Below are 26,147 nucleotides of genomic sequence, written 5' to 3'. Positions count from 1 at the left end.
GGGATCAGATATATGTGTCAGGGGTGTGGGCACACTATATTCCAATCAGGTGTTTTACGCCCTACATCTGTATGGCCCAAGGTCCACGTAAGTCGAACCCTAGGCCCGTAGCTCGAGCTCCGACACTAACCTCCACAGCGCCTGGCTCTGGCTCCCGTCGTCACAGCCCCGCCTGGTGCCCACACCGCCGTCCGTGCCCCTGATCCACACCAGTGTATGACCGCCATTCAATGGCCTGCCGGGCCCTCATGCTCCGTCCATCCGTAATCAGGGTTAGGGACACACTGGTCAGCTAATATTTTACTCGCCGCCAAGGGCTGTCTTCGTCTGTCGTGGCGTAGTCTGCTCTGGGAATATCAAGCCCCTGGCAAAGTGCTCACCTCTGTGACAACTGCCGCTGGCACCTGTATGTCTCTCAACCTCTACAGACTGTCCCCTACCTCTATCACCCTCTCCAGAGAGCTAATAACAGTTCATTGGGGAGACCGCCACACAGCTCGCCCTGGCCTATGTGTTGGATGTGAGGCAGTGCCGTGGCGTAATGACATGGGCTCCGGAGTCAGCCTCTCCCTGCCCAGTGGGGTCTCAGTAGATGTGTGTGTGATTGTGGACATCTCAGCCCCCTCCTGCCGCTCACTGAAGATTTGGGCCTCAATAGGCCATACAGTGATTCCGGTCCTCACGTTGGTGGGGCCTCCGGGTTCCCGCTGGTCCGCGCACACTCACCTCCCCAGAGTCTGTCAGTGTTAAAACCCCAGCAGTGACTAGCCTGATGTGAATTCAGGGGCAGTGCCTAGTTGCCTTGTGTTGTATTTCCAGTAACTGGCACCACCTCCACCAGTGCTTTACTGACATACTGTGGCAGGCATTACAGATCATGGGCAAAACTGAAATCGCCCACCACTCACCATCAGAGAATGGGCACTTCTCTAAGGTCCATGTGGCACATCCCGTTTCTTCCTTATGGCGACCAATGCACCACTCTGAAGAGAGTAGCCAGCTGATTGTTTTAAGGCTAGAATGAAAAGGTCCGGTCAGTGCAGGCAGCATCATAATTTAAATTCATGTAATTTCCTGTAGGATAGCATCTCTGCCTGGATGGCGCGGCTTGCCAGAAAAAGACAGCTATCGAACTTGAGCCACTCTCTGTGAACTGAAGTTTAGTCCTCGTGTGTGCGCGTGTGTGCGTGCGTGCCTGCGTGCGTGTAGGGGACCGGGGTTCAGCGCAGAGTATGGTCAGGAAAGCAGGCACTGAGACAGTGTCTTAAAAAGGCACACGCCATGGACCGCTCTCACCGCAACAGTGTAATCAGACAGACCAGCATCATCTGTACCAGTCTGCCAGCCTAGCTGCCCTTGGACTGTGACAGATCAAAGAGGAGGGCCTATGTCATTTGTGATCTCCAGATCGGCAACATGCTCCAGCACTAGAGTTTGAGCAACTGTCAGCTGTTAGTGAGTGTGAATCACTCGGGCGACAGCCCGAGGCAGCAGGGATTTTACCCACCACTGAGTGTTGGTAAATCAAGACAGTGGCCATTTATAAACTACAGGTGGGGAAAATAGCCTGTCCAGAACTTACTCATGATGTTGTCATTACAGGAGCTCGAGCAAAGGAAGGTGGAATAGGCATCCTGTCACAGGGAGGTGTGACCATCTCCCAGGCAGAATTACGGTATTGGGTGTGCTTGCAGGCAGTACAGTAATCTATCCTGGATAACACTAGGGTCACGATCACCGTTTTTCTTAAATCCATTAGGATAAATGGAAAGATTTTTCTTATAATCTTCAGGGTGTGATAAGACGATATAATGGAATTGACCTGATTTGACAAGGATAGCTGATCATCAAGAAGGACGCCAAGACTTTTTACCTTCTTTACAGGGGATGAGCAGGATCCTGCCTAGTCCGACAACCAAGCTGTATTCCAGAGGTTGGTGTTCTTCCCAAAGAGTAGCAAATCTGTTTTATCGATGTTTAATTTTAAGCAGTTATCACACATCCATACAGTTGTTTAATATTTTTTCAATGTTCCCAGGGTTTGATAGAGACACCATTATTTGTGTGTTGTCAGTATAACAAATAGCAGTGAAATCGTGGGTGCGGATGTTTTCCAAGAGGGGTCACATAGGCAATGAACAAGGTTGGTGACAGTGAAGATCCTTGGGGCACTCCACATGGCAGGGCATACAGATGTCATTTGTGCCCACCCATCGTGACAGTTTGTTCTCTGTTTGTTAGGAACAATTTAAGTATCTTGGACGCTATAGCTGTGTTACCCATTTCAGCGAAGCGCTGAATGAGAACTTGGTTCACCGTGTCAAATGCTGCTGAGAGGTCTAACAAGATAAGACTTGCCTTCCCTCCTCCATCTAACTGGCAGCAGATCTCTGTGGCTACAATGAGGGCTAACTCCGTGCTTTGTAGAGGCCGAAATCCATATTGTTCTGGGTCCATTTTTTCATTTGCTTCCAGCAAATACCACAGTTCATTATGCGCTTTTCCAGAATTTTGGAAGGAAATGGCAGGCAGGAAATTGGCTGATAATTTTTTTCTCTCAGTGGGGTCCAGAGAGGGTTTATTCAGAATGGGCCGTCCTAGAGATTTTTTCCAAATATTTGGGAAAGATCCACTCTGGACTTTGCTGGACTTCATTTGGGCCAGACTTCATCTCTCTTCGTCTTCTGTATCGTCTGTGCCTGTGCATTATACAGGAATCTCCCAAGACCTGTGAAGAATCAAAGACTTGAAGAAATCTCCCTTGGAGTGAGGAAGTCACTCCCCTGCACTCGTAGGCACTGCAACTAAGTCGACTGGTCTGCATATCCTGGGCTCCGTGAGCTCTGCAACACAGGTGGTGGTTTTCCACAGCCCCTGAGGCCTGTCCAGCCCTCTTGCCAAGTTTGAGGCCAGTATCCCTCGCCGGGGTTGCAATAACCGAACCCCTGTGCACCGCATCCAACTTGCAGCTGCAAAGGGTTGTTGGCTTCCTTCTAAGAAGATCTTCAGGCTCCAAGTATCCCCAACCTCAAGCACATCCAGTGACCAGAGCCTTCAGCCACACCGCATAGTGTGCATCGAGGCCTGCATTGTTTGGTGAGCTGCTGGAGGTACTCTTGTGACTCCAGTGCCTCCGGCATGTTGGTCCACTAGAGGTTCACACTGGTTTCTTTTGTGCTCCTCTGATTGCTCGGGCCTGCCTGGACTACCATATTGTTGGCGAGTCCCCTGGACCTTGTTGGTCCTGATGTTGCTCCTTCTTGGATTCCTGTGTTGGCTTCATTTGCCAAGGCTTGTTGGTGCTCCCACCGGACACTGATCCCTCAGCACTCTGCATCCTTCGTGGGACAGTTCGTGCACAGCTCCTATTCCTCAGCGTCGCCTGGTCCACACAGCTGCAGAGTCAAGGTCCTCATTATCCATCCTGCAACACCAGACATAGGAGTGCATTCGTCTTCCAAGACTCCTGGTCACTCCTGAGTGACACTGTCCCCTCTGCTAGCAGGTACGTCATCAAGAATCCACACTGATTCCACCAGACACTTCTTCCACAGTGGCACTTTCCGGAAGTCCTCCATTGGGTTTGAAGGTGGTTTCAGACACCACTTCACATGTATGCACCCGGCTTCCCTGGTGTAGATAACGTGGGTACTAGCTTTATTTGTTAAACTGGTGTATATTGTTAATTATTCGCACATATTTTAATTTGTTTTTGTGGGTGTTGGATGCTTTGTGTAGTGGGTTGAGAATTTTTTTATAAATAAGTTCTAATATTTAATTGGAGAATATTTTAGAAGTTCTCTTAAATAATGTATTTTTTATTCCTCTTATGGTTTATACATTTTGTAATATAAAAGGTTTTTTTTTTACATACCTGCTAACATGCATTTAATATTTTAAATACATATATATATTTTGTAATCCACTCTTCAATACTTACCCTACTCCTGCTTATGATGAAGTGGGAATAATCAATTTGAATTCTCCCAAGTCCAACACTTTCCCTACTGTTGCTCAGGCTGGAGAGGGAATAGTAAATCTGATCCCTTCAAAGTCAAAAATTACCCAGTTGTTACTTACATTGGAATAGGAAGAGTACACCGGACCACTCCAAAGTCTAACATTTTATCTGTTACCTACGTAGGAGTGTGAATAGCAAATCTGACCCCTTCCAAGTCCAACACTTTCCCTACTGTTTAGGTTGGAATGAGAATAGTATATTTGACCCCTGCACAATCCAAAACGTACTCAACGTTTTATGGAGGTGTGGAAATAGTAAACCGGACCTATCAAAAGTCTAGTATTTTACCGACTTTTGTTTAGGTTGAGTATAGTAAATCTGACCCCTGCAAAGTCCACGATTTTCCAATCGTTTCCTTCTTTGAAGTGAGGGGGTAGTAAATTTGGGCCATCAGGTCTAATTTTTAGTGCAAATCTTTGGTTTTGAATCTAAGATTAATTTGATTTTAAAAGTTTATTAATTTCATTAATGTATGTTGAGTAATATTTTAATACATTTTTAAATTTTAAGAATTGTGTTTCAATGTTGGATATATCGTTTCTTCATTGTTTATTTCTAATTTTAGTATTCATGTTTATAATTGTAGTACTTATGTTCATTTGTTCATATTTACTTTGAAGTATTTTGATGACCTTACCTAATTTTTGTACATTATAAAATAGAGTTTTAGATTTGGTATATTATATACACTTTTTTAAAGGTAAGTTTAAGTAAATATATTTTTATGGGTCATACTTCGATTTAAAAAATTCAATAGATTTATCTTTTTTTATTCTATTTTGGCCTACTAAATATGTATAGTCAATATTTTATCCTTTGCATTTGAGATATGTAAAGCCAACATTTTTGGGCTTGATATTTTTTGGCAATATTTTTGTATGTCAGTATTTTTGCCTCCAATATTTCATCATACAACCACATTAACTAAGCCAAAATGCTGGCAGACAATGTCTGACCTATGGGCTTGCCAATGCTTTTTAGATCTGCTGCTAGCCAAGACTTTTCCTTTTACTAAAATTATATATACAATATACGGTCTTTCAGCAGACCTTTTCATTGATTGGTCTGTCATTCACATTTTTCTTCCACCCTGTTGGGACAGTAGTGTCAAACAACCTGAGGACGATTGCGGCGGCGGCTTGCGAACGGGATTCGAAATTTCGGATTCTTCAAAACGCATTGGCACTTTAAAGATACATCGTACTTTGGAGACTATTGTGACATTCGCTCAGTCACTGAAAAATATTTAAAAAGGTGGTGTCCCCTCCACACCTTAATGAAGAACAAGTTAAATTTAGAGACTGCACACAGCCGCCCCCTGCCTTATTCTGACTTCTTATACAAATTACAGCATACAGCTGTCCTAATCACTCTAACAATAAGTAATAGAAATCTGGTTCCATCGTTTTCGGTAAAACACCAGATCGTGTGACAGGGCATTGCATTCCTGTAGAAGTACCGCTACATCCACATTTGTCTCAGAAAGATTCGCACTCCAGGTTTAGAGTTCCTATATCCCACTGTATCTGACTGGCCCTGAAGAAGGTGGTCCGTACTCCTGTTCTTTCCACCGAAACGCGTCGACCATCTCCCCTTTTTCAAATCTAATAACTTTGGTCACTAATTGGACATCAGACAATGCTATATGATAATTTTTTTGTTTTTGTGATGGAATGGATGTTTAGGAAGAATGTATGTGTTGTGTGTGCGGCTCTTTACCTGCTTTGTGCATAATTAATTGATCTAGTGCTCATATGAATTTGAACTAAAGACATTTGCATAGCTTCATTGTGGTGAAAAATATTTTTCCGAAGCCTCCGTGTGGAATGTATATATTTTTATAAGTGTTATATGTGTAAAATGATCATAAAAAGAAAAAAAACTTTTTTACTGAAAAATGAAATAAAATGAGAAAAATGTACATTGTGTAGACATTGTTGGTGTATGCCCTTTGTTTGAGAGCTAATTCCTATGACAAAAGTACTTATAGGTCAAGAGGGAGTGTTTTTCAGTTGACAAGTCCTCTACATGGTAAGAGACGTGAACCCCTGTCCTGAGTGTCCAACTGTGTTAGATTCCTAATGTGATTTAACATTTTTTTTCATCAAAGGCTGTTGTAATTTGGCAGCAATTAGGTTAAGCATTAGCAGAAGACCTCCTGTATTTAGTGACCATCTTGTCCGTTTTGTGGAATCCATTTTGTATTTGTCAGCCATTTTGTTTGCCATGTGCTCCCCATGTGCTCTGTCCTACCTTTGTTAACTGCGCTTGAAATCTGCCTAGAGACGATATATTTAGCATCTTCCACCTTCGCACATGCTCAGTTGAGCTTGCAGCTGCTGTAGTCTGTCAGGATGTGTCCACCAGAATTAGCAAACTGTTAGCTCCTCCCACTTGTAACCTGTACACTTTCTGTATGACCTTATATGTACCTAAAACCAGCATTTTGTACTTGTACCGCCTTCATTTGAGCCCCTTTGTGGGTATAAAAGGACCAAGCTCCTTCCATTCAGTGTTCTACTTCATACATTACCAAAGGGTGCTGTGTGAATGTAGTTCCACCTCATGAGGTTTAATAAACTCAGTATTTTCTATTCCAGCTTCTGTGCCAACTTTTTTATTGGTCTGAGGACTCTGTGCAGAGAAGGGAGAACCCCTAGCACTGGTAGGCCTTGCTGAGGCTCACCACCCCAAGGCAAGCACAGATCATGCGTTTGCACCATGATATAGGCCTGGCTCAAAAAGTGAATCAGTTACATCAGGTAGCATATACTTAAAGAAAGGGGGTTACTTGCTTACCTGTCAACTTGAACAAACATGTCACTGAGGAGGTGGGCCTTGTTCCAAGTACCACCCAAGAGGCACTTTTGCCCCTGCTCACCCTCAAACTCGCTGCTCCAAAAACAAACTTGCTGAGGTTGGCGCCTATGTCCTGGGGTTTTTCACACCCTTTAATGGATATCAGCAGTTCAAAGCCTTGGAAAAAGAGCTGGAAATCCAGTATTTACAGAGGTTTTCAGCTTGTGTTCCAGGTCACCCTGTGATATCGGCTCCTCACCAGGTGAAAGTGTGATTGGAGTGGATTTCGTGTCACGCGTGAGTTGGCAGGTCTGTACTGGTCATGACAACCTATAACTTTAGCTCTTATGGACCCACTGCGAGCACAGTCAGACTTTGCTAGGAAAGTGTCCTTTGACAATAGAAATTTGGCGCCCTCACTGCTGCTAGTGAAAAAAAAAAAGAAGCCGAAGCCAGCCCCTTTTGTGCTCGCAGGTCAGTCCCTGGCTGACTACATCAAAGTAGTGACGGGCATTTGAAAAACATCTGAGCAACTCCAACTCACCTGAATCACTCACAGCCTAGGTAAAACATGTCACGATGATACCAAACTGCTGGTTATGGAGTTGTTGGTGTGAGGTGGGCAAGGTATAGTGTGGATTTGGTGCTAAAAATTGCACCTGCAACATGCTAAAAATAATTAAAAGCACCTCAAATTGTATCACTTAAGTCAAGTGAGAAGGGCGCTCCCATCTCTAGGACCTTAATGCAGAAAGCGCTGTGCACCTCTCTTAAGATTGGCACCTTGAGCAAGTTCCCCCATGTAAATGCCGCCCCTCTTAGAACTTTTCCCGTCAAAGTTGCTCCATTAACTCAATAGTACATTGTGACTGGTGTAGGGCGAAGTCCTGTATTAACTTTCAAAGGGACCAACCTCCATTTCATTCAATTTAACTAAATCTGCACCACTTAACCCCTTCCACGCTGATGACGAGCTGGGCTCGTCGTGAGGTAGCCTCCTCGCACGCTCATGACCAGTCCATCAAGGAGGGGGTCTGTCGAAGAGCCAGGTTTCGAGTTTTCTCGTGAAGATGGGGAGTGATGTCTGTCTGATGCGGAGCGGTAGGGCATTCGATGCACTGGCAGTGAGGACTGAGAAAGAGCAGCCTCCTGATCTGGTCTTTTTGGCACGAGGAACCATGGCGTAGGAACGCTGGGCTGATCGTAGGTTTCTTTGGGGTGCGTGGAAGTTGATTCGGCTGTTGAGGTATGCTGGTCTGGTGTGCGTGTTTTGTGTGCGTGGGTGAGGATCTTGAAGGTGATTCTAGCCTCCATGGGGAGCCAGTGGAGTTTGCACAGGTGTTGGGAGATGTGGCAGTGTTGTGGTAGGTTGAGGACCAGTCTTGAAGCGGCGTTCTGGATGTTTTGTAGCTTGTGGGTGAGATTTTTTTATTCCGGCATAGAGTGCGTTGCAGTAGTTGAGTCTGCTGGTGTCGTGGGCGACTGTTTTTCTGTGCTCGAGGGGGGATCCATTTGAAGGTCTTACGTAGGAGGCGGAGGATGTGGAAGGAGGAGGATGTGACGGAATTATCCTAGACTCGGAGCTCAAAATGGACCACCAGATCAACTCTAAGGTTGTGTACGTGGTCCATCGGGGTGGGTGGGCTATCGAGGGCTGGGGGCCACCAGGTGCCGTTCCAGGAGTCGGGGTGTGGGCCCATGAGGAGTACTTCTATTTTGTCTGTGTTGTAGGCAGTTGCTTTTCATCCATTTGGCAGCAGCTTCCAGCCTTCTTGGAATTTGTGTCTGGCTGTGTTAGCTTCGTTGGATAGCGAGAGGATGAGTTGGGTGTCATCTGCTTATGAAACAAAGTTGAGTCCATAGGTTCTAGCGATGGGGGAGAGTGGAGCCATGTAGGCGCTGAATAGCGTTGGGCTGAGGGAAGGACCCTGGGGGACTAGGCAGGTGGTTGGGGTAGGGTCCAAGAGGAAAGGGGGAGGGGAGTCTGACCTGCTGCGTCTGCCAGAGAGAAAAGAGTAGATCCAGTTGAGGGCCTTGTCCCGGATGCCTGTGTAGTGGAGTCAGAGTGTTCGAGTGCGGTGGAATACTGTGTCAAAGGCCGCTGAGAGGTCGAGGAGGATGAGGACTACTGTTTCTCCTTTGTCCAGTAGGGAGCGGATGTCTTCTGTTGCGGCAAGGAGGGCGGTTTCAGTGCTGTGGTTTTTCTGAAGCCTGATTGGGACGGGTTGAGGACGTGCTCTTCGATGAAGGTGGCGAGTCAGCTGTAGATGGCTTTCTCAATGACTTTCACTGAGAACGGGAGCAGGGAGATGGGTCTGTAGTTTGAGGTAGGTGGGGTCCGCTGAGGGCTTCTTCAGGAGGGGGTTGATCTTGGCTTGTTTCCAGTTGTCGGGGAAGGAGGCGTTCGCTAGGTAGCGGTTGATGGTGTAGAGAAACATGGTGCGACGTGTCAGTGTCTGTTGAAGATGTGGTGGGGACAGGGGTTCGTGGTGGCCCTGGAGTGAATTGACTTCGTCTTCAGTATGTCTTCGGAGGTGAGGGCAATCCAGCAGTCTATCGTTGGCGTCAGGGGTGGCTGGTGGGGGTTCAGTGTGTTTGTTGTCTTCGTCGAAGTTGTCGTAGATGTTCTTGATTTTGTGGTGGAAGAAGGTGGTGAGTTTGTTGCAGAAGTCTTGTGAGGGGGGAATGTCAGTCAACTCGCTGGTGGGTTGGGCGAACTCAATGTTGAAGAGTTCTTTGCTGGCGTGTGCTTGTGTGGAGATTTTGTCTGCAATTGCAGTTTTCCTAGTGTTTCTGATGAGCTGGTGGTGGGCGGTGGTGGCTTTGAAGTTGTTGTGGGCTTCTGTGGATGCGGAGTTCCTCCAGGTCTTTGAGGTGGGGGCACATGCACTTGGACTCTCGGAGTTTGGGGGTGAACCATTTGGCCTTTTTGGCACGGGCGTTCTTCTTGAGGGGGGCTATGGTGTTGCTACGGTCAGGGATCCATCTGTGCAGAGTTCGGGCAGCTGTGTTGGGGGCGTCTTCCGTGGTGGTCGTGGTGGAGTTGCTGTGTGCGGAGGTGATCTGATCGTCAGTGATTTTGGTCCAGTTTCTGGTGTCTGTGGATGGTGGGTGTTCTGAAGGTGAAGTGGATGCATCAATGGTCTTTCCACAGGAGTTCGGTGGTGTGGCTGAAAGTGATGGCGTTTCCTTTTGTGAAGAGGTGGTTGAGGGTGTGTCCTGCTGAGTGCATGGGTTCAATCACGATCTGGCAGAGTCCAATGTTGTGGAGGTTGTCCAGGAGGAATGTGGTGTTGGTTGTCGAGGTGGAAGTTGAGGTCTCCCAGCAGGGTGTAGTTGATGGATACGATGGCATGCCGGGAGATGTCAGTGATTGAGATGGCAAATGGTACGCAGGGTTCAGGGGGTTGGTAGAGGAGGGTTCCCCGGAGGGTGGTAGTAGGGCTGGCCAGTATTTTGAAGTGCAGGTGTTTCATCAGGTCTATGGGCTCGTCGGGGAGTGTGCACAGGCGGAGGTTGGATATGTCAATAGAGATTCCTCCTCCTGGGCTTATGGGACGGTCCTTCCTGGAGATCTTGTATCCTTTGGGAATGGCGATGGCCGGTCCAGAGGTAGTGTTGGTCCAGGTTTCTGTGAAAAATGCGGCGTCTGGGGTGGTGCTGTCAAGGAGGTCCCAGATTTCGGTGGTAGGTTTGTGGTGTGATCTGACATTGAGGAGGATGCATTGCAGGGTCTTTGGTTCGGTTGTTTTCTTGCAGGCGGGTTGTGCTGAATACATATTCCTGGCGGTGCTGTAGGTGTGCCAGCAGCGGTGACAGCTGAAGGGTCCATGGGTGTCAGCTGGTGATGCTAGCTTGCAGTTGTTGCGGCCTGGGTTGAGTATGTGGAGTGTCGCTGGGTTGTAGCATTGGTGGTGCGGAGGCCCGGGGTTCCTGGCGCTGGTCAGGTCACAGACGGGCACAGACAGGCCTGCCTTTGTTGTGCAGCGGCAATTCCAGATGCGTAGCCGCATAGCGCCATTGGAATTTTGTATCCTCATGTGGACGGCCCCTCTTACATGTGTTATTTATTTATTTATTTTTAAAAACCTTTATTGAGACAAAATTAGGAGATACATGCGCAAGCCCACAACCATCACGGCCGGCTGCAAAGACAGATGAGAAAAAACAGGAGAACAATAGGTCAATTTACAATCAGGATATTGCAAAGTACGCCAGAAGTGAGAACGGGGTGCGCAACACAGGATAGGGGGTTTTCATTTTTAAGTTTAGATGAAGCGAAGGGGCTGCAACAGAAAGGACTGCACATCTCACATAAAGGGACACAAAGGAAACGCAGCAAGAGGGGCGTACCCCATTTACAATCGAAGTTAGGCTAAAAATACAGCAACTATATAGGCTAAGCAACCGCAACAATAAGACCGGATAACAAGCAGCATTACGAAAAGCAACAATTCCAAGCGTAGTCCCAGAGAGCCCATCCCTAAGAATAGGAAACAAAAATTTGTTGAAACACAGGAAGAGAAAAGGTGCAAGACCCAGAAACAGCCAACCCCTTGAAGAGGAAAGAACCCTCCCAAAGCCGGAAAAGAGCAATAGGGACCATAGAACAAAACAAACTAAAATAACAAACCCCCCCCCGCACCCACCACCCTGCACCCCTGTAATGGCTACGGCCAAACCCACTAACAGTGTGCCTGTCGCCCCGGAACTGCCCCACAGTAGGGAAAAATATAATGTGAAATATAGTTAAAGAAGAGGGAAAGAGAGAAGAAAGGATGGAGGAGGAGGACAACCAACACATGTATTCTCAGCCGCCCAACCCCAGACCCCCGACCCGATGTAATACCAACGTTCATCCCAGTCCATGTATCGCCTATCCGTCACAATCCCAGCAGTGCAAGCAACAGTAATCAAGGAATCGTCCTCATCCTTGCCCCCTGCGATCCGGTGCGTCGACAAAGTCCAGCCGCGCAGACGCCATCTTAGATGAGTTAGGCGTACGGGAAGGCCACAAAAGAACGGGGTGCTGTCCAACAAAGTTTATCCAAACCAACGCTGTACATCCAGGAACAGTACAGAAAGAAGCAACGCACAGCAGCAATCCCCCAAGGCCGGCTGGCCAGAACAGCAGCAGCTCCAGGAAAGGGCGGGTAGGCACGCCATAATAGCACAAAGGAGTTGCCGGACATGGTGTCCGGAGACGAGTCCCCAGCCACTGCACGGATCCACGTACACCAGACCTCTGCACAACCATTGCGGTCAACACCGCGGCTGTATCAAGACCCCTCTCCTCCGACGCCTCCGTAAATACCCGGATAGGTAGTCTACTGCAAGCGGACACAGGGTGTGGCGCAGTGCCCCGCACTCGAGAACAAGCACAACCAGTCGAGGGCACATCTAGAAGAATAGCATCCAGCCGGTCCCCCAGGTTCCGGGCATTATCGTGCAGGGCATCCCGCAAAGCACCCAGAGCGCCCAGGATATCGCTGGTCACCAGCGGCGCCCCAGGAAGAAAGGATGCAGCATTCGACTCCACCCGGGGCTCACAGGCATGTAATGGCCCTCAAAGCTGATCGTCAGCACCTCCTGCGATCAGCCGGTCACCCCGCCGACACCTTTCAGAGCACATCCGGGCCAGAGGCGTAGGAACAGCAGACTCCATTCCGTCACCACACACAGCGCTGATCAATGCCGGCAATAACCTGGACCTTCAATAGTGCCCAGGGTAATCAAACACAAGTGCCGAGTGTGCGACATACAAAATGGCTCCCACCACGGCGTAGGGAGAGATGAAAGAACTGTCCGGGTCCTCCACGGGCTGGGGAGATGATACAATGTATCCCGTGCAGCAGCAATACCTTCCAAGCATGCCGTCTCACGGAACAGCGGAGATCTCTGCAGCGGGAAGCGCAGTGCGGCAACCTCTCTCCAGCCGTCCGACTCCTCCCGCCTACGATGGCCGCCGCTGTTGTGGTCGGGCTGGCCGTCCCTCACGCACAAAGACCCGGTCTCACCGCCATTAGGAGCCGGGGAAGAAGCGAGGACAATTCACCACCTCCGCCGCTGGAAGCACGCCGGGGAACACACCATTGAGATCGGAGTCACTTCCCCGTCCCGAAAACTCGGCTCACATGCAGGATAAATTACAGGATAGATTGCAATGCGGGAGGAAAGCGAGAGGGTCGGCGGAGCCGAGGGTTTAAGCGGCCATCATGGTTGCCGGCTAAGCTCCTCCTCCCTCTTACATGTGTTATTGTTCAGGTTATATATACGAGAACTCTTAAGTTGGCCTTCCTCTTTGCTCCTTACTGTTATTTTACTCGTGCAGTGAAACTTCTGTTGCATAATTTGCTTGCAGTGACTTTCTGATGTGCCTCACCACTCCAACACTGCTTCAGTTGCTTCATATACCTTAATCTCCCCGTCCTCACCACCCCTAGGATGCCACTGTTTTGCTCTTTTTGTTACTTTACTAACACTCTTATTTATATATGGCACCTCCCCAAGTGCCTGGGAAAATTAAACACTTGTCCCATTATCAAATTAAGCGGAGCCTGACCGCAAACTTGAACAGGGATCCCCAGTTCACCAGTTGGCAGCTCACACCACTGCGCCATATTCTTTGTCTAGTCATGTTGCAGTGTGCAGTACCATATGTGGTCAGAAGAGGTCCCAAGGGACACCTAGTGGCAAGCCTGTGGTACTGCACCATCACTGTTTTGAATGTGGAGTCAGGACTGCAATTTTCACTCCAAGTGTTACAGCACCATGCAGGTGTAATATATAAAAACCAACATCGTAATCTAAAAATCTCTGTAATGATAGTCCGATTTTAAGTTACTAGTCTGAAAATGACCCTTTTAGAACATCGGCATTTTTCTGCCTAAACCAAATGTGCCTCTATGCTAGTGCCCAAGGCCACATGACTGAATGCCTCTCCCGGTGTGGTGGTGTATTACTTCCAGATACAGCGACAAAAGGGCCTTAGGTGTGGGGCAGGGTGTCACTCTGCTGAACAGGATGTGCCCGGGTGCTGTACTAAGCCTTACTGAGCTTTAAAGAATAGCCTCAGGCTTGCCCACCCCATTTCGGACTTCTATGGTCTGCCTGCTTGGCCATTGACAAACAACTTACACCTAAGCCTACTTGCTCTTTGTGACACTAAACAGTTTGGATCCAAACCAGGAAAGGGGGATGGTTAGTCTCAGCCCCCCCGCCCTTCCCCACCAGCTGGCACCCTGAAACCATATGGCACATTCATCAGGACACACCTGACTTGTGGAAAATTCAGAATAAGGACAGCCATGATGACTGAAGGAACAATGGACCCCCTTGCTTTTAACCCAGGCTCATCAGAAGTAACTCCAAGGGTCATCTGGCTCTGTTTGATATACTGGGACACAATGAGGGCCGGACTGGCTGTACTGGGCATCAGGAGTTTACCCAGGAGTCTGGAAGGGTGGGGCTGCTTATGTCACTGGGGGACAGTTTTGCAGGGGTGCTGCAATATGGGCTACCAGTAACAAAAGCAGCAAACCAGAATAGTCCCTTCACTTTCGTTTCCAGCCTCCCGAGGCCGGGTACTGCTTCTCACGTGACCCTCACCCCCTCCCTCCCAAACCCCCCTTGTAGTGGTCAGGCGTGCTCACTACGCACCGTGCAGGGGCTTGTCCGGCAAAACTGCCAGAGTTGCTTTGGGTTCCCAGTCTGGCCCTAGACACACTTTTGATGCCTCCCCTCAACTGCCCAGCAACCAACTGGACCTGCCCTAGCCTCAGCTTGAGTCAAGTCCTTATCTCCAAAAGGGGCCCCACAGGTCTTCAACCCTTGGCTGCCACCAGTGTACTCCGAAGAAAAGGTAAAGATTAAGAAATCTGGGCACCTTGTTACCATGAAGTTACCTATTTGGGCCAAGAATCAACCACCAATGTAAAGCACCGGTACCTGAACTTTGTGCCGAGAGCCCGCATCAACCAGCAACGCAAATCTCCATTGACAACCTGGTCTTCGCACTACAGCAGCAACTCTACTTGACACCCAACCTGCTCCTCATGCTGACAACAAACTCCGTGCTGCCAACATGAATGGCACTCTGCGCATTTGTCAGACGGTAACTTCAACATTCTAACATGGTTCATTTATCCAACCCACGCTCAATAGCAGTTGGCCTGAACTTGTGACTTCACCCAGTTCAGCATGACCTGATAACAGTGTCACTTTGTGCTATTTGGCACTGTTGTCACCTAAAACATTTAAGACTCCTGTCCAGTTCTACTGATTGGATATTGACTTTTTGGTGCCATTTGATTAAAATGTGTATTATTCTAAATTGGTTTGTTTTTCTTCTGTATTGTTTTCACTTTCTTACCGTTTGAGAGCTGGATAAATACTCAACACATTGCCTCGCAGTTACGCCAGACTGCTTTGTGCCAAGCTACCAGAGAGTGAAGCACAGGTTAATTTAGAGACTGTTCTGCTCATCCTGACCAGGATTGTGTTGATTACTTGAGTGGGGCTTCCAAACCTCAACTAAACTCAATTTCTTACAGTATTTATCCTGGATTTTCAGTTTAACTGGGAGACCAGATGTAATTGTTACCAGTTATGCAGTTTGAAGCTGCAATCACCCCCACACACCCTGCCCTCCTATTTTCTCCTTTCTCTCATCACAGTACTACATGGAGTAGGGAGAATAGCGCTATATCACCCACTGTATACACTTTAAACCACAAAGGGCAGTCATTTACCAACCATACATGCTACCAGAGCACCTAGTGTTCGTACTACCGGACACTGCACATGTGGCAACACCTGGCATTACTTAAAGTGGCAGAAACAGATCATTTTCCATTACTGCTCTGCCAACCGGCGGATAATGTGCTCCAGACTCCTCCGCGGCTTCCTTCGTTGGTTGAACAGGACGCACAGAAGGTCTTTTCCCAAAAGCCATAGTGAATAGAGAAATTTTCCACCTGTGTGATGTGAATCTAGCATTTAAGCATATTATGGATTTACATGATTGATTACAATTGTCAACATCGTATACTTCACTTTCGAAGACTAACGTGAGTACATATATATATATATATATATATACACACACACACACACACACACATATATGCATACATATATATATACACATATATATACACATATATACATATAAAAAAAACTTATTTGAATCCCCTGAATAAATAACAAGCTCGATCTTAATTATTTTAATATATGGGGGGGGGGGGGGGTGAATATTCAGCACCAGCAATTTGTTGCCTTGATATTTTAGGAAGTTAATCGGCAAAACACAGAAGCTGAAAATAAAAAAAACATTTATATATCGAAGGGAACATACCTTTAACCAGGGTGCCTTTGTTCTTTGTATCTACTGTGACCCATTTGATGCTTTCAGCTTTAAGGTCCATCCAGAAGATTTTCTGCTCAGTTATGTCGTAGTCAATAGAAAATATCTGGTTCTTCTCGGTGGACATTACTATGTCCTCTTTCAAGCTCCGTAATCCGACAAGAATCAAATCAAACTGGATGGCTACCAGCAGCAGCGGTTCGGAGCCTGGGGTTCAAAGAAAAACACAAATGTTTTCCAGCTCATTAAAAACATAACGCAGCTAAGAACTTTTATGACTTTTAACATACTAATTGCTGGAAACTTGTCTTCTTAAACCCAGCACTCATTTTCAGTAATATGGATGTGTCTACAGTCCCAAATTCCAACTAAATTAAATTACACTTCCGTATATAGTCTGTGTAAAGTGATTTCACAAAGGCGCTTCCTACATACGTTTATTAGTACCTGCAAAAGTTGTATACATCTGCTTAGTTACTCTGTGTACACTGGGCTGGGGTTGTCATGATCGAAGGGAAGGAAACAACTGTATGGAGGACCCATTATTCTGGCATTACACTGTATCCACTCAGCACAATGTATCTTTCCCAATGTCAGGGTGACAAATACTTTAAAATGTATGCGGCAGAATATGGCATAAGGAATAGAGGTGAAGAGGGGAGCAGAGAGGGTAGTTAGCTGGCGCCTGGCTCCTAAGCTACTGGAGACATTACCCAAAAGTGGATGCCCAGGATTTCTAAAACCCCAAAATGATACCTATATCAAAAGAAGCCAACTGCCTTCTCTGGAACCCATTACCACTACCAGTTTGTCAGTCACAGAGAAAAATCAGACTGAATCTGGCAGAGCAGCCCTTGCCTCATTCCATCACTGCAAATAGAAGGCCATCTTCAACAAACCACAGGCCTAATACAACATCCTGCACACTAGAACTCACACTTGCACCACCAAACCCTACTAGTAGAGCAACAAGAATTGAGCCTCAGGTGAACCATGTGTTACTCTTTCAAAGAAGGTCCAGCTGCGACCCCTGCAGGTAAGAGTGGAGGGGCCAGGTTTTTTTTTTGGGGGGGGGGGGGGGGGAGGTTCGATAGACGAGGGAAAATGAATTTAATTATCCCTCTTGATCGTCTGTAGAAATTCCCCCCCCCCCTCCAACCCCAACCCCACTGCTTTTACCTGTATGGGCCACAGCTGAGAAGGTCCCTGAACACCTTTTGATACTCCAAGCCAGTTGTGGCGCTATTCCATCTTCAACAATTGTCACCTTGTGTGATCTTATGCAGATAGAAAGCAAACTCTCCGTGGCAGCAAGGACCACTGGAGGGGAGTTAAAAGAGGTGCAGTAGACTGTCCATGGAAAGTAAACTGAGTTGACAGAACCTTACAAGGGAAGCCTCTATCCACAAACCCTACATACCACAAGAACTAAAAAGGTCCATGTAGATCTGCGGACTATGACTAACACAAAGACCACAGCATTACAAATATTAATCAGGGCAAACTAAAAAGAAGGTATTTCCCCAACAATAAAACCTGAATTTATGATATTCGAAAAGCAATGGAATGCCAAAGTGATACAGGATGGGCAGTGGTCAACCTAAAATGGGAGCAGTGAAAATATGGACATGTAAACAGTGATGGCCAAGAGAGACAAAGTTGTAACAGGGAGGAGTCAGTGAGGGAAAGAGAAAAAAAGGTGTCAGTGAGGACGATAAGGTAAAAATACAGTATGGGAAGTGATGGACTGGATTTAGCGAATGTAGTAAAGATAAGTCAGGTGGAATGACAAGGTACGGCTCCTGAAGGGGAAATGTTTAAACACCTAGCAGTGGTTCCAGCCAGCAAATAATCATTCACACAGATGGCGATTTAGTTATGGCGGACTACCCATTAGATTTCTATCAGAAAGTTGGTGGTAAAAGAAAGGAGTTGAAGAAAACCGATTGAAGGAAAGTAGGGGAAACAGAGAAGATAGTGATATATGTTTAGGATTTTGTAAAGCCCATGGCTACCCAAGGACTTCCCTGCGCTGATGGGTGTTGAACTGGATAACCGTGCATGGTAACGGGTGTGGGGGGGGGGAGGGGGACGGACAACCAGGTCTTGAGTTTATTTTTAAAGTGAGTTAATCTTCCAGAAATCTTACACCGAGTCGGAGACCATTCCATAACTTTGGCAGCAGGTGTGCGAATGATCTTCCACCCCATCTCACTCTTGGTTCTAGTTACGCTAAGGTGTTGAGATGATCTTAGGAGTAGTAAACATGATCCTCACTACACACCCCCTACAGATAAGAAATTGCTTCATGACAGCCGTGAAGCAGACTACCCAGTCCGGATGGGCCGTCAAAAGGGAGACAGGGCGGTAACCAAGAAGCATCCTTTTCAATGGGAAGCAAGCGTTTAGCATAAACGCTGACGCGACCCAATGAAAAAGATGGGAGGGGCTTCAAGTCCCCTTCTGAAATCTCTTGATCACAATAGCCCTCGCAGAGCAAGCAGCGCATGCGCGCAGCAACGCTAGGCAAGACCTGAAACACGAATTTGAGCTCCTCTGGTGCAGCGGATCGAAAAAGATCCAATGCCCTTAGGACCAGTTTATACTATAGAAAACTACAAAAAATATATTTTTTAAATGACCGTCCATTGTTCATGTTTTAAAATCTTGCAAATGCCAGAGCATGATAATTATAGACCAATCTTTATTTAGAATAAAAACCTTATTCTTTAACATGGCTTTTCTGCCTTTGTTCATTTGACGATCAGCCACGGGTCATTAAGATAGCTTTAGAAATCAATATAAAGTGCATTTGCCTTACCGTTACTGTTTAAAAGACATACTGATTAGGGGGGAAAATTACCGGACTCTGGTGATTTTTGTTATTTTTGTACAGGCGAGGATATTAAAATACCCATAAGGGCAAGTGTTGTGGCCATTATATTTCACTTTCCCCACCTGGCCAAAACTCAGTGCTCCTAGTTTTTACCCACGCTACTGGCTCTATTAGCTATAAAATGTTAAAATTGCCAAACATTTGTATAAACATGTGCCCAATGAGACTAATAAATTGGTGTTTAATGAGAAGGCACGATCAGGAATGTGGTCCACTTTAAGAGTGCCCGGGCCTAATTGTGATCCCAATCTGACCCGGCTAGGTCTCACACGGTCTGCAGTTTGTCAATGTTCAGACCAACGCTTGTGTGTTAAAGCTCTGTGCAGACCTGTGTAATTGGTGTTGTAGATCTAGACCCTCACACACCTCTTTGCCAGTGCAACCAAGTCCTGACCAGCAGTACCCCAGCAACTCCTGTACTGAAAAGCACACACAGCTCAGCCTGTGCGGCTCATCTCTGCAGCACTGTACTTGGGAAGCCCTACAGAATGATACCAAGGAAAACAAGCATTTGCAATGTAATTAGGCCTAGAATTTACAAGAGTTTTAGATATTGGCATTTTATGACCATTTAAATTTTGACAAATGAGAGATTTTTTTTCCATTCGGAAATCTTTATTCGGGTATATTCCAAGCCATAAAATAATGCACAAAGAAAGGATTTCTGATTTAGAAAAATAGACTGTATAAACAATATTTCTTAAAAAGAAAAGAGACAATTCATATCACCGCCATATACACCACAACAATAATTATACTGAGACAGAAAGGAATCTAAATTCCTGGTGCCATATGGCAACGTTTTTAAAGCATCAGTATGTATATAGTACAATGATAAAATACAATATAAGCTCATTTCCCAACAATATTTCCAAGTCGTACAGAAGAGGAGCTATATCTATAAACCATCAGACTGAAATTCATCCTTTAAAAGCTGTAGATAGTGCAAAGCTGCCTGGCATCTTATTCTCAAATGTTTTAAAAGTGGTATTAAAAAAGAGCACCTTGGAGTAATATAACGATTGCAAAAGAACGAAGTGCAACATGCTCTGCTTCGATTTTGAATCACATGGGCAGACGTCCAGTCCAGCATCTGTAGAAGCATTTCGTGGATATGAAACCAACAGAAGTGAGCTTCCAAACCTAAAGCCTTATAAGATAATATAATTTGTCATGACTAAAGTAAAAAGAAAGGTAAGGCTCAGTCCCCGTTGAGCAAACCAAAAGTGAGTGGTCTAAAACTCTTTTTACCCATCTCCTGCATATCTCTTTCCAAGTACAGATACACCATGTATTCTTTCTTTTGCTTGGCCCTTGGAATTTTAGCAGTATTTGCTGGGTTGTCGAAACAATCTGACAAACCCAGGTTCCTCAGTTGGGCTTTGACATAGGAGAGCCAAGGGATTTTGCTTGCCCACTCTAGTTTTAAACAATTTAGAATAATGGCACAATTCAGGACGGTTTCTTCTTTTGCCCAGATATTGTGGAACAAGAGCGGTGCTAGTTGCATTGGAAAGGAGAGTGGGATCACACCAAGTTGGCTATGGCACATGGTAGCAGGGGTGCTCCGTGGAAGGGTCAGTAGGCGTTTCAAAAACGAGTTTTCCACTTGCTGTAGACCTAAAGTCTTGCAGGAGCCCCAGACTCCTGCTCCATATAAAGCAGCAGCACATGTGCGAGCTTTATAAATCTCTATTATTGCATTTACAGGATGTTAGCCTAGCTTTTTACTGAATCTAAAAATAGCTTCCAGACTTTGATTAAAACTCCTGATCCTTGTCTCCCTTAACTGCAGCCATGTGCTTTTTGAGTCAAAGATGACTCCTAAGTAGAAGAAGGTGGGCACCTGAATCAATTTCTCACTGCCTATAAAAAATGTCTTTGCAATGGTAGGATGTTTACCCAGCACCATAATCTGAGATTTTGCCACATTAGTCTTGAGGCCAAGGTCACTCAAAATTGTTAAAACCAATTAAAAGCCGTTGCAGCCCCATCCCGGTTCGAGACATTAAAATACAGTCATCTGCATATAATAAAGCCGTTGATAACCTACGGCCTATCTGGGATGCGTCCACGTGCCCATTTATAATATAAGTTTCCAAATTATTTATGTGTTGTACAAATTAAATAAAAATGGGGCAAGCACACAGCCCTGGCTGACTCCATGACTCATTTTAATTGGAGCTGTAAGCTCCCCGCCTGCTCCGTATCGGACACTCCCAGTAACCTCCCAATGAATAGCAGCTATAAAATGCACAATTGATGGTTCTATGCCAAACTCCAACATCTTCGCTCAGAGCATTCCTCTCTGCAACTAGTCAAAGGCAGATGTCAGGTCCATAAACCCTAAATAAAGGGAACCAGTCTTGGCTAAAGTAGATTTGCCTATGACCAGGTGCAGATTAAGGCGCTGTTCGACCGTCCCCAGGCCTCTCCTAAATCCATATTGAATGTCAGAGAGCTTGCCATTCTCTATTACATAGGCCTCAAAACGTTTGAAAATTACTCTGCCCATGATCTTGCAGGTTCAGTCAAAGATATTGGCAGGTAGCATTTTGGGTCAGCCCTATTACCCTTTTTAAAGATGGGGACTATTGTCACAGTTCTCCAGGAATCAGGGGGTCCTTGAGCTGCATAACAACCTAAAATATTTGTTAATAGCGGAAGCCACAGGGCACTATTGGCCAGGAACAAATCTGTGGGTATGCAGTCGGGGCCAGAGGCCTTATTCCTCACTGTCTGATTTAAGGCCCTTTCTACCTCGTCAAGTGTCGGAGGGGTCATACTTAAGGCCCCAAAATTAATATTAATACTAAGAACAGGATCACTAGTGATTTTGTATAAATTTGAGAAATGCTCAACCCAAGTCTCAGGCATAATTGCTGCATCAATTTTGCCCCAGTTCTCATTGAAATAATCCTGTTTAACAGCTAGCCAAAAGACTTTAGAGTCTTTGGTCTGACAGGCTATGTATAGTTGTCCCCAAGCTTCCTATCTAATTTTTAGCTTGCGTTTCTGTAGGGCCTGCTTATAGTCCAAGCTTAACTGTTTTACCTCTATAGGATTTCCGTTTTTTTTTTCGAAGTCTTAATTAATTTTTTATGACGATGAGTGCAATCGGCATTAAACCATCTTTTGTTCCAGGTACTAGGCTTAAAATTCTTAATTAAAATGGCATTTACAGTCTGAATTATTGCCATGAAAGATGTTACCATAACTGGTGGGTTTAAAGCATTTTCCAGGCAAGCTAGAACATGAGTCAAGTTTGCCGTTATAATTTGATGTAGAACCCGATCAGGATTAATAGTGGACCACTTCCTGAGGAGCCCTTTGTTATCGTAAATTAATTGATCTGACCTGATGAGTGCGGATTGCACATCAGTTTCAGTCACCATCTCAAAAGAGATGGGATAGTGATCGTTATAATGAATTTTATGAATGGTAAAAACCAGGGAAGGGGATTTAAAATAGTCAGAAAAAGCAATAAAATCAATTAGTGTGCCCTGGCCTCTCCCATCATATGTTGACATATCAGTTTCTGACGAATTCAATAGTTCCACAATGAGAAAGAGAACATTTGGATAATATGGAATAAAAAATATTCCCACATGGAGTAGGATTCAAATAACTGCCCTCTGTATTCCCAGATACCAGATGAGACCCCCTGTTTCGAAAGAGCGCATAATTTACAGTTAAAGTCACCTACCCACATCACTATGAAATCCGTTTTTATCTCAATGTGACTAGACAGAGCATGTTCCAAATCTAAGGCAATGTCTGTATTCCTAACATTAAAATTATTATGATAGAAATTTACAAGTATCAATATCAGATTTCGCCTGAGTGAGGGAAATCTTGATAATCTGAAAATGCGGAGAATCGCACTTGATCTTACCCATCCTGCCATTCATTGTTGTTGAAACCAAAGTTAGTAAGCCACCTTTGGCATGCCGCCCTAGGAGACCATGGCTGGGGTAAATATTGAATAAAAACCATTCACATGGACAATGTCAAGCATACTATGCTGTAGTTCTCAATAAAAGCAACCCAATCCTCAATTGATGGTTTATTAGACAAACCTGCAATATTCCAAACGAGGCTATTCCAGATTGCCAGACTGTTGGAACCAGTGGGCCCCTTCGCTAAAGTGGACAAGAGTGAGACATTGCCCTCTTCGGGCCTAATGTTGTGATGTGATGCTGCCTCAAATTTCAACTCTCGACCCCGTAAAACATTGGATGTTGATACATGGCTCTCAGATAAAGCAGGAGCCATACAACCAGCGAAATCAAAAAGATCGGGAGACAGAATCAGAGCGACACATTAACATTTAGCATTTCTTCTCTAGAAGTGACATTATGAGATACCAAGAAATTCCCGACACAGCGGTCACTATCCATCATGCTCACAGCTTGTGGTGAAGACTGGACCATCCTCGATTAAAAGTATTAGATAATGTATTCAGTGGACTACGAGTTACCGTGGTCAAGACCATACCTTAAAAAACGGTCAATCTACGAAATCTAATAAGGAGAAACGATTGGAAGTTGGAATAGTAATGGCGGATGGCATATTAGCAGCTATGTGTATGGGGCCTGGGCGTCTTAATGTTTCTGGCCAAAAGAAAAACCCTACGGGAACTGCCTCAATGGGGATTCTCCCAATGCCATCCCAAGAAAGTATATCCATAAGCAAGTGGACCAGGGATCTGTCTCTAAAATAGACACTACCGTCCCCCGAGTCAGTCTTAGCCTGAGAGCCTACCCATGCCACCTGTTCAACATTATTTATGTTGTAAAACAATTCACTGCTACTAGTCCAATCCACAGTTTTTGCCAACCAGTGGAAAGTTTTATTCTTAAGCTGCTTCCAGTCTTCATCTGCTGGCAAAGGTGGCACATTCTTCAGAACAATGACATATGGTGTGGCATCTGGTGGGAGGTGTAATATTCTTTTAGCGTTTTTCAGATTACCTCTTAAAGATGTACTGTGTTGGCCATCTGCAGGGTTAGATCCTCCAGACTCTTTCTGCCTGAGTGTTCGGCTTTGCGGCCCCTCAACCGGATTTTGCACTACTGACTCTAGTAAAGCTGTGTGAGCGATCTGAGGCATGCCCTGATTTGAATTTGAAGGGGGTCCAAAACGACAACCGTACCAGAGATTAACTTGGAGGCAGTAGCACCGATTAATATTTTTAGAGATGTGTCAATGCTGTTCAGTGCTCCTATTAGTGGCTCGAGGAGTGATTTGATGGGGACCTCTAGTGTGCGAGTGAGGTTTATCAAACTCACAGTCCCTCCTGTAGACTCAAGTTTCTTTGACCCAGAACTAATGTTTGGGGGTATCGCCTTATCTCCGTTGCGTACGGAATGGGCTAAAGTTCTTTCTTGTTACAGGTGGCTGAGGTGGGAAGGCATCTTTTCTGGCCCTATCGCATGCCTTAGACTTTTTTGATGGGGAGGGCACAAAGTATCTAAAAAGCCCGCCTGATTTACTTACATTAGTCACGGATGCGCCCAAATTAAGCGGAGCCAAAGTCCTCCCATCTCTTTCATCGCTCCTTGCACTCACATCAGCCACAATTCTCTCCATGACATGGACTTGTTCAGGAACTTGAGCAGACAATATCTCCCCATTTAGCGCTCTGTGTCGCCCCCAGTCTCTCTTCCACAGACTCTCACTCCTGATCACCCCCATACTGTTGTCAGATAATTTGTAAAGGATGATGTTAGTTGGCGATCTTTTGCGGGCATCAGTTTTGCGTTTCCCCAGGTCTTCTTACCTTCGAAGCTTTGCTAGATGACTGTCCTTGCTCTTCTTTTATAAACCCAAGGGGCCTGGCCCAGCCCGACCCTATCCAGACACGGACGGGCGCATATGGGCCCGCCCTTTGCCCAGGCTTCGCCCACGCACGTCCCGCGCTGCGGGAGCCCTGTTGTAAATTAAAGCGCCTCCAGGAGTGTGGTGCGGGCGTCAGGGGTGGGATCTACTGCTGGGGAGCCTGGGACCTGCAGTCCTGTCCCGGTCAGGAAACGCTGGCAAAAAGGGCTTCAATAGATGTGAGATCTATTGAATTGCAATTTTGAGTTGCAGGCAGGTGAAAAACTTGTGCATGTCATGTGTAAGACAAAGAACACTGCAACTGATGCACTTTCTTGTTCCCGGTGGGAGAGAACGAGCTGGCTGCTCAGAGGCAGATTAAACAACAAAGCTCTTTCAGGGCGGCTGGTGGAGACCGGTGCCCACTTTGATGGCAGCAGCAGTTTAAAGAACCACACCCATGTGGCACACACTGACTGTGAAATACAAATAAGTCTGCTTCCATTGCTGGAAATTACCAGGTTAACAGGCAAGCCTAATGCAAGATGCTGAAAGTTATCCAGATGTGGTAGAAAACTTTGATATTCTCAGGCCAGAGGGGCCATGGGAAGGACGAGATGGCAACTGTTGTCCTGCAAGGGACATTTGGAATCCTCGAAGCTGGGGACTGGATGGAAAATACTCCATCACCGTTTCCAAGAGACTCTGTATTGGTTTCGTAATGGATGTTAGGGGCTAGCCATAAATAGTGCTGAACAATTAGATTGCCCGTAAATTAACCCTACCGACGTATTGCATAAAAAATTCTAAATAAGCTTGCAAGAGTTTTTCCAACAAATATAATGATGTGAGTTCAGTGAGACGCAAACAGTCTGCTGCAGCAGTAAGAACTACAAATGCCAAAGGGGCAGGAGTGGAAACTCTTAAAATAAATAAGTACACAAATTAAAAAATGCCTAGTTTTATACAGCACGGACATGGCCCGAAGGCATCCGAGTGCTTTATAGGCAGCCCCACGACACTGAATTTTCTGGTTACCTTACACTCTGAGCATTCCAGTCACACCACTCTTGTTCAGACAGGATGTACACAAATACAGTCCACTGAGAAGAGCAAAGACATCCACCTCTGTATATCACAGCACGTAAGGAATCAGCTAAGAGTTCCAAGCTCGGGCAAGCACTAAAGCAGGAGACCACTCTGTCTGGAGCTACCTGTGGGGTTGTGCATGCGGTCACTATTTCTGA

The 26,147-nt window shown here is 45.9% G+C and overlaps 1 protein-coding gene across 1 annotated transcript in view; it reads right to left on the bottom strand.

Moving 5' to 3' along the window:
- LOC144820278 (uncharacterized) overlaps positions 1-26,147 on the bottom strand; it is a 988,894-nt gene that overhangs the window by 373,422 nt on the left and 589,325 nt on the right. Inside the window, exon 24 of the mRNA XM_078677866.1 lies at positions 16,176-16,391. Within this exon, the coding sequence (XP_078533992.1) occupies positions 16,176-16,391 (216 nt within the window). The remainder of the gene's footprint in view (positions 1-16,175; positions 16,392-26,147) is intronic.

This window comes from Lissotriton helveticus, chromosome 2_1 (genome assembly GCF_964261635.1).
Source record: "Lissotriton helveticus chromosome 2_1, aLisHel1.1, whole genome shotgun sequence".
In the NCBI taxonomy this organism is placed as follows: Eukaryota; Metazoa; Chordata; class Amphibia; order Caudata; family Salamandridae; genus Lissotriton; species Lissotriton helveticus.
Note: the sequence above shows the minus strand (reverse complement) of the source record. Positions and strands in the feature narration are given on the sequence as shown.